General features: G+C 41.8%; 1 protein-coding gene across 1 annotated transcript in view; it reads left to right on the top strand.

The window, feature by feature from the left end:
• Nucleotides 1-3793: 3793 nt before the first annotated feature.
• Nucleotides 3794-9688, top strand: part of prex1 (phosphatidylinositol-3,4,5-trisphosphate-dependent Rac exchange factor 1) — an 84994-nt gene continuing 79099 nt past the window's right edge. The window contains exons 1-2 of the mRNA XM_040152567.1: nt 3794-3815; nt 4299-4792. Of these exons, the coding sequence (XP_040008501.1) occupies nt 4649-4792 (144 nt within the window). The 5' untranslated portion in view covers nt 3794-3815; nt 4299-4648. The remainder of the gene's footprint in view (nt 3816-4298; nt 4793-9688) is intronic.

The raw sequence follows: 9688 nt of genomic DNA, 5'->3' as shown, positions 1-9688 counted from the left end.
GTGAAAAGAAAAAAAATCTTTTTTGAAGCATACTGTTTATCTCCATGTGCTGGCACATAACTTTACCCCAAAAACATCATAACGCTGCCATTTCATGCCACATAATGCCCCCAGATGGCATAGCTGGAAGCTATGTTTTGACTGTTGCTTTTGTTTTCCGAAAAAAAAAAAAAAACAAACAATTTTTATTTTTTTTTTTTTTTTTTTTTTTTTTTTCCCTCAGTCAAGTCAGTAAGTAAAATGTTTGTACACATTCTCAGAACTGCCATATTTGACTACTGATGAGCTCATGTCTCTACATCCTTATCCCAGGGTTTTCAATTTTCAAACCGTCATCAAATGTCCCGAAGGAAGCGTCTGAGAAAGTGAATGCCCAAGTGCCCCCACGTGAGGTGGAAAAAGCAGAAAATTACTCTGTCCAGCTCCGCAGCACAACAAGCAACTGGAGTTTTTGTTTACACCTTCTCTTCCATGAGGGGGGGAGGGACCCCCTCACTCCCTGTCTTGTCTTGTCTCTAACACTGCACACACACACACAACACAGACACACACACACACACACACACTTTTTACCTATGCTCTACACCATTTACAATTGTGCGCACACACACACACACACACACACACACACACACACAGAATCTTTATATTTATACTGTACTATTTTGTTATTTATATGAATACATACTGTATATCAACACTGTCTGCCTTTGACTCTGAGAGCAAAGTGTCAAAACCCATGCCAAGGTGGAAAAGCTACATTTCTATGTTGCAGCCACTCACTGAACATTTGAATGGCTGAAGTTCAACAGTGACTGTCTCTGCGCATTTAGGTCCCTGCTTCGTGGCAAAAGTGTTTCTGCTTGTCTTTAACTGCAATACAATAGATACACTGTTGGCCTTTCCAACTTGTAAAAAGTTTGTTCTTTAAATCCTGTGATACGAGTGAATTTCATGATGGCTTGGTAATACAGAATTTTGTCCAAGATCCAAATCTGTTTTTGTTTTAATCAAGCAGATTTATGGTTGGATTTTTGCCAAGGAGATAAACATGTAATCGTCATAAAATGTTTTGTAGTATACATCGCTGCTGCTTTAAGACAGGTCACTTCAATAGAACAAAGAAATGATGGACAGCATTAACGCATAATCTATTTTAACAACAAATTGTCACTTACATCCAGACATCTGCTAAAGTCTTCCTAGTGCGAACACACATTTGGCCATCGCAGCAGCTGACAGAGCACACAAATATTGCTTTTTATACTTTTTTTTAAATTTTCCAGATGATTTATAGGACTCCTAGGTTGTATTACTGTATGTTGATGTCATTTTTGGCACCTGCACTGTCTCTGTGCCAATCTGAAAGTCATCCCTTCTCACAACAGCCACTGCACTGTGTGTGTGTGTGTGTGTGTGTGTGTGTGTGTGTGTGTGTGTGTGTGTGTGTGTGTGTGTGTGTGTGTGTGTGTGTGTGTGTGTGTGTGTGTGTGTGTGTGTGTGTGTGTGTGTGTGTGTGTACACATACGCGGCCACATGTATGCTTACTCAACCAGCCAAATCATTCACACTACAAGGAGTCATAGTGACCCCTAAAATCCCCATAGATGGCATTTAAGAAATGAGACTCAAGATAATTCCGTCTTGAAAATTTCAATCTTCTCAGTCAAGACATAACCCTAGAATTGGTTTTTTCTTAAGGCTTGGTAACACTTGAGTTTACAGATAATGAGAGCAGTTACAGAGCTCCTGGAGTTTGCACTTGATGATTGCAGGGCTAACACGCGATGACCACAAACAGACTTTAGTTTTGAACTCTCTGCAAATACCAAACAGAACCATAACACAGTTTAAGTGTCTTGCTCATCCAAACAAAATCTATGATGATGGATTCAACGGCCCAAATACTCAATGTAGCTAACAGCATTATATAACTTGCATTTTGGCTGATCAAAGCTGTTTTTTTTTTTTTTTTTTTTAATTTCTAAACCCAGAAAGAGAATATTTAACTTGTCAGTTATATTAAGTTTGGATTACAGAAATGTGCAGTTTTGCCTTCACAAATGTTTAAGTAACTTTTTTTTTGCTTCACAATTTGTTTCACTTTTGTTTACTCACTGTACTTTGGTTTTTATTCAAGCCCTCTCACTGTCTGCCTGTAACAATGTGAATTTATTTATCACAGAGATGGAACAGGGCAAACACCTCTAGTTTCTTTGTTATATTGGAAAGTCTTAATGCACTGAGCACATTTTATGTTTATTTTCTATTCCCTGTGGTTACCTTACATGTCTTTTGTACTTTTGTGCATTTTGAAAGAAAACCCTGCTGAAGGAAGAGTTTTATCTTGTGAAATATGAATGAAGAAGAGGCGCTGGCGAGTTTTTAACCTATCATGTCTAATTGTGTGACTCACTTTTTATGACGGTGCTTTATGCACATGCCTTTTTTGGAAGGAAAAAGTACATTAAATCTGCTTCAAGAAACTACATACAATCAGTCATACATCGTATCCTATATTACTCCTCTGATGTTTGATCATATTTAAGGATTTGCCATGTACAGAAGCAGAGGATAATATGTAAATATATGATAGTGTAAGGCATTTACAAGTTGTCTGTTGCATTTATCTGAGATGGCGAGAAAAGTTATGTATGTATGCAATTATGTATGGGAGGATCACAGTGGGTATTGAATGTAACATGCATCGATTAAAACTATTATGACCTTTTAATTTCTCCCATTCCTAACATTTGACTTTTTCTTCATAGGGTTTCTATGAGGAATAAAATGATACGATTTTTCTCAGGCTCTAGATTTAGCTCTAAGTTACCGCGATTAGTTCGAGCCCAAATTTTTTATCAGACTCAAATGAATATGTTGTAAATATTCGCACTACAAACGGGACGAACGTGGCCTGGTATGACTGCAGTGAAACAGGCCGGGTATCGCTTGACGAAACCGCAAACAGCCCCCGAGGAAAGGCACTCGACAGTAGGTGTGCCTCCAGGCCCAGAAGCTATACGGAACAGAAACGTCCCGTAACCGAAAACACGATCTGTGTTTGGTGCACCACAACGACAAGGCTTCGTGTGAAGTTGTTCGCCCTCTTTATTTGTGGATGCAACCGAGTGCAGGCGTAAAGTCCGTACCGGTCCGTAGAACTGCTCGGAATCGGAAAAAATGACCGTTTGATTTCGTGTTTGCGCTGCAACCAAAAGATCATCCATGGCTTGGTGTTTGAATGAGGACTAGGTCAAGATGACAAATTTTTCGGACTGGCTGGAAAATTATTATAGGTTCGAGTCGTGTCAGTGCCACAACATATTAGCATGTAAATTGGTGCTAGAGCTGGAAGTGAGTTAAGCCCAGTTGTGCTCATCCTGCACCTGAAAGTTGCACTTGCACCTTTATCCGCCAGGGGGCGCATTTCTCTTAAATTTACCAGCTAGCTAGTCTGATGTGTCAGGTAAGGGCCTAAATATTTAGCTAACTTACTCAATGTACATTATTTTACATACGTTACATCATTGTAGGTCGTAACCTTTGAATAAAATACTTTTTTCTTTTTTCAAGTTGTGGTGTATTTTTTTGTACATAAAACCTTTAAAGTCTTCTCATTCTGACATACTGACTGTCTTAATTTGCTAGCATAATTGCTTTTGCCTAAGAAGGAAGACTGCTAACATTTGAATTGCTGTCGAAACATAACTTTTTTACTATTTTGTTCACGCTATGTATGTTTGTGTTTTAATCTAATATTATAAATTATTTTTATTTAGGGGCACAAGACTGCTAAATGTTCCGATTCAAAGGTAGGCTAAATTTATGCCGTTTTGTTCTGTTTTGGTCGAATAAGTCTCCACTTTGCCAACACAGTAGGCGGTGTCCACTGGACGAATTCAAAGAAGCCGAAAACATAGCGGCTGTGAGACTCTACTCACTTTATGGTGACTTTATGGGGTGCATTCCAGTGTGTTTTATTGTCTGCTTTAATGTATTTTATACGAACCTATAGTAGTGAGCATGCAGGGATATGAACTAGTTCAGTACAGTTGTGGTGATATTTAATATACCTGTTTCCTTTGGGACCACTTTACCACCCCTAATGAGGATTAATGTGTCACTCAATAATGAGTTTACTTGATGGTATATTGTGCTTTTTTAGTCCTCTGTGGTGTACTACAGGTGTTAATGTAAGCTACAGTGTTTGACCAAGGCTTCGGATACAGATGTGCGTGTGAACGTGTTTGTTTGTTTGTTTGTTTGTTTGATTGTTTGTTGTGCTCGCTGCTCAGAGAAGAAGTGAGCCGTGGCCCCTGTGTGTGTGTCTCTCTGGCACCGGGTCCCTCCTCCTCGTCCTCCTCACTGTCGTCTCTCAAGTCTGAACGGAGCTGCCGAAGCCTTGCCCGCTCCCAGCTGGTGTTGCGACCGCACAGCCCGGCCCTCTGCTTGTTGTTTGGTACTTTTCGGCGGACCTCGTTTGCCGCTGTGTGTGCTGCCTTGCCCATCACTGCCCGAGGGGGGTTTTTGGAAAGAACTTGCTGCTGCAAAATGGACTGAAGCAACAACTCAGCAAAGTGTGGATACTTCAGAAAAGAAGAGCGTTTCTGTAGAGAGCAACCTCTCAGAGGGTTGAATTACCACCATGGAAGAGGACGACGGGCATCTGGAGAACGGTATCCACGCCGCCAAGGACTCGGACCGACAGCAGCGGCTCAGGCTTTGTGTTTTAAATGAAATACTGAACACCGAGAGGGATTACGTTCGGACATTGCTTTTCCTTCAGTCGGTAAGTTTGACACATTCCCTCAGGTTGCTTATATCCACGTTCAGCTCTGTCCTACACGGGCAGAACATCATGCCAGACTCCATTCATAAATCTTTCAATTCAAGGTTGCCTTTCCTTTGGGGCAACGTGTACGTCTGCTAGGTTTTACTACATAGCCGGTGACGTTTTCTCAAATGACAGACTACTCTCTTTAATTCGGCATATACCCAGTGTGTTAAGTGGCACACGTTGCATGAAAAAGGTCAACTTCATATTTTCCCCTGCTGAAGCTTCTGGCTGGGTGTGAAGATAAACCATCAGCAATTCGTATGGGGTTTGGCGTGACTTTCTGTCCAAAAGGATAGCTTCTGTATTCAAATCTTAACCTTTCAGTCCCATGTTCCTGTTATATTTATATATGCATGTATACGTAAACAGACTGCAGGAGTTGGACACACTCTACAGCTGTTTTGTTTGTTTTTTGCTGCACAGCGTCCCTTTCCTCATGCAGACTGTTCGGAGTTTTCTTCAGAGAGGGCAGCCTGCTGGAATTGTTATAAACACAGACGTACCTGTGTCTGACCCGCTCCATCTCAGCCCAACGTGATTAATGAGAGCGTTCAAACGTTGTCAGCAACAGAAACATATTCTTACTTAGATTTGTTATGAGTCATGTATGAGATTTTCCGCATGGGCTTTTCAATGCCCGCGACTCCTTCTTATATACCTTACTCACACCTCTCCATTGTGTGCTAAAGGTTCAAAACAGCCAAAGCAGAGCACAATTCACATAGGCTTTTCAAATAAATAGATATTCATGAGCTGTGAGAACCACCACGCCTCTTCTTTCAGACGGCGATAAGAAACCATTTCAGCACACTTACTTATCCAGTCACTGTACATCAGCCACCTTTTGATTAGTCAATGTCCTGGTAATTTTTCACGCTCTTTTCAGCCACCAACGTAGTGCCGGTATAAATGGCTCCCAACGGCAGGAGACGATTCATTCATGTCATTTGAAGATATGCGTCACCCCCACCCCACCCCACCAATCTTTGCCTTTTCATCTATGGTACTTGCACGGATTAGGTGTCTTCAGCTTCAAACTGAGAGAGCATTAGTTTCACTAAAGATTGGCTGCACGTAATGTGAGAGTAATAATGTGACTGTATGACTACAGATTTTATTGCGTGCTGTACGGAAATCCCCTCTTCTGTTGCCCCTCCACAACACAGTCAAAGGTTAGGGTCAGCTGCAAAACCTCACCCTTGAGCTTGTGGGGAATCAGGCTGTCTTCTCTCTCACTTTGCCACTGTGCAAACTCTTAAAAAGGCAACATTGTTGTCATTTTTACTGTTGATAAAGGGCTGTTTCTTAAGAACACACTAATGATTCTATTCATTTTCAAGTTTCAACATCTGGCAAGTATTTGTAAAAAATGGTCATGGTTCCCTCTTTCTCTTATGCTGTCGCACATTTAGAAACTTCCTCAAGGTTCTTGAAATAATTTTGTTCGTCTGCACAGGCAGTTTACTGTAGCCTAGTGTCACGAACACACTAAATGAACGAACCCTGGACTAGTTTATTGAACGGACTTAAATTCCACTTGTATTTTTAAAAAGCATCTTTAACATTTGGGGGCCAATCTCGGTGACACTGCTTTCCTTCTCAGTTACACAAGAGGCAGCTAAGGCTTATCTTCTGTTACAAGACAGACCAGCCCCCCCCCCCAATTCGGGCATAATGATAAAGACAAAGCCCTACTGATTTATCTGAGAAGTCTGGGAGCCTTTTCCCGTGGACATCTGAAAGCTGTCAGTGCCAGTGCCCTCCACCATGCTCCTCCCCATCATCACATCAGTTGGCATCTTTTGATTTAAGCAGTACAGTGTAAAGCCGCAGTGGAGTGATAAGGTCAGGCTTGAGGGAAATTCTGTTATCACCTGTGTCTTTACATAGAATGCCTTTTTATACAGCCAAGGCTGCAGTCAGAAGGGGTATCAAGATTTAGCTCATATTTTTTCTAGTTATGATAAGCCAATGGGATTTTTGTTAGGATTCATAGTAAGCTGTGTGTATACCAATTCAACTCTTGCACATGTGCATTTTGCTAGTAAATTCTGCTTTATTGTAACTAATCAAAACAAGGAATCACCCATCTTAGTATAATAAAAGATGTGCCATTCATGGAATATTGTGCTGTATTGTAAAAACTGGCCTCTTTTCTTTTTTTTTTTGGTATCATCTTGTTAACAATTGTTTCTCCAGGCTGGAATGGATGGATATGATTGCCTTCATTACTCATCATATTCGCGCACAGGCACATACAGTACTGTGTCAACAAGCCTTGAAGCCAAAAGAAGCTGCTCTGTACTGATGCACCCTATATGTAATAGTATATGTTGTGCGTACATGTGGGACCCTACCTAAGTCGACCGAATCTCCATGTGGGGAATGTTGTGGCATCAGGGTTCAGTGGCTTAGATTGCTAAAGGAGTACATGGAAATTCAAAACAAAAAGAGAAAAGAAACATCAGGCCCACCACCAATGCCAATCCCCTGTAAATCTCCCCAAGGCTTTCCATCCAGGGTCCAGCTGAGCCTGCTCCTCTTCCAACAGTGGGACTGAGGCTTTGTCACCATGCAGCTCACTGTGGTGTTGATAAGGAAAGTCTGGCTGTGGGAGCTCAGAACATATGGTTTCAGTAAAGATAAAGAATGGTTCAGGGTGGGGGGTAGGCGGGTCGCAGATGCGTAGACCATCAGTGTGAAGATGCTAAAGCAGTGATGGAGAATGGAGTGGTTATAGAACAGACTCAGATTGTCTACCAAGCATTCACTGAATTATTTTGTGATAATAAGTGATGTTTTTCACATTTTTGGAGTATCTGCTTTTTCTCAACCTGCCTCCTCTAGTTCAGTTAGATAGCTCCTACATTCCCCAGAATGCCCTGTGCCACCTCACTGAGAATGTTTGGTATATTTAAACATCTTCTCTGAGATGTACACTTACACGGGGAAAGCAATAGAGACAATGTAGGAGTTAGACAGCGAGAGGTGTTTTCCCCAGTCAAGAAAAGTGAGCTGCACACAACAAGACTTGACATTTCAATCTTTTCTAGTCTACTGATGCCCTGCCCTGTCCTGTATGTTGACCATCAGTGCAGACTATAAAGTTTTGACTCTATGGAGGTGACATCACAATGTGAAAATGAAACATTAGATCACTGACACATTTTCTGCTGCAGGATGATCTGGACATGATGCCATGTCGACATTTAACTGTTTAAGTCCAGAGTACACCCTCATTTGTGTGTTTCAGTAAATTGATTTTTTTTTTTTTTTTCTATCTAGACCCTCTCAGTCTCTTTCTTATCTGAAGGCACCTGATGGTTTTGTTTTCCTCAGTCTCATTGGGTTTTTCCCTCATGTACATAGTAGAATGGCAACACGCTGTTGAGCGCCCACATCATTCTCCATTTGCCTTATCACTGATTTATTTTCCGCCTCCCTTTTTTGCTCCTCTGTAACCTCCTGAACCTGTAGCCCTCGTGCAGCATCGCTTATCAATCGCAAAGATTGCAGTGACACACAAAGAGATAGTTATCCGGCTTTGGCATCTCAGCCATTCTGCATGTCACTCATCCCCTGGCAATTACTAGTGCCAACAAGCTCATCCAGTGTGCTGGAAGGGAAGCATGCAGGGATGGTGGGAGGAGAAGAGGTGAGAAGGGGGTTGGGGGTGTGAAAAGAGGGATTAGAGGATTAATTTTGCTCAGTGTTATCATTGCCAATCTCTGACTCTGTTGCCTTTTTCGAGTAGAGTGGAAACGTTCCTTTTCAATTTGAAGTTTATGGTGATAACTGTTCTTTTCAAGCTTTTGTTGCACCAAATTCCCCTGTTTATTTCTGAATTGATCATTTCTTAGTGCCATAGATTAGTGGGGATTTTCTTCAGGGCAGCTCTGTGTTGATTCAATCCAGGCAACTGGATTTTCCCCGCCATGCTGACCAAAATGTAGACTATCTGTGTCGGGAATACGGTCAGTGGTGTCATACCTGGGAGGCTTGAGGGATTTTCCTTCAAAACCATATGAATGGGGGTTTGCCATTTTAAAGGCTGCTGGATTCTTTTGACCACGCTGACCCATGTCATAGTGAATCCTGTTTGGTGGAATTGTGTGGCCAATAAATTAGTCAGCATTTGACTTTCCTTCTTCATTCTGAGAAGTGAGAGACAGAGAGAAGGGTGACCAGGAAGGTCTCGTCAGTGCTGCAGGATAATAGGAAACATCTGGAAATTCTGCCCCCTGTGACCCTTGCTTTAGGCCACACATGAGTGAGATTAAACATGTCTAATACTGATGTGTGTTTGTGTGGATATTTCATGTTGTCTTTTAGCGTGTGTGCACGCACACTATATAGCTGCAGTTTTTTCACGCCTCTCTCTCTTCTTTAGCTATTGTTGACATCTATATATGTCCACCTGTAGTCACCTTTGACAAAACTCGCTTAAGAAAACAGGATGACAAGAGTACTTGCCTACAAACACAGAAGACGCTATCCGACCAGGGCCCAGGAAGACATACGTACAGGAAGCCAGCCTTGAGCTTCCTCTCCAAAGTTGAGCCTGTGTATACCTCTTTCCTTTCTTTTTTTTTTTTCTTTTTTTTTTTCTCTTCTCTATCTCCCTAGCCGTCCCCACTCGCTGGGAAAGACCAGCATCAAGTTTCTCTGGGCTAGGGGGGTATAAATAGCTTCAGATTCTAACTCTCATCTTGGCTACAACGTTGGTGGTTTCAGCTCACTGCAACCTCAGCGCTGCTGAAGTCATACAAACACAGGCACACATCACATACAGTAAATAGCAAGAGTGAAGGGGGGCAGCAGCCCACAGCTTTTCCTAACAGCAGGTAG

This window comes from Xiphias gladius, chromosome 18, assembly GCF_016859285.1.
Source record: "Xiphias gladius isolate SHS-SW01 ecotype Sanya breed wild chromosome 18, ASM1685928v1, whole genome shotgun sequence".
Classification (NCBI taxonomy): domain Eukaryota; kingdom Metazoa; phylum Chordata; class Actinopteri; order Istiophoriformes; family Xiphiidae; genus Xiphias; species Xiphias gladius.
The sequence above is the reverse complement of the archived record's forward strand: the minus strand, read 5'-3'. Positions and strand labels throughout refer to the sequence as shown.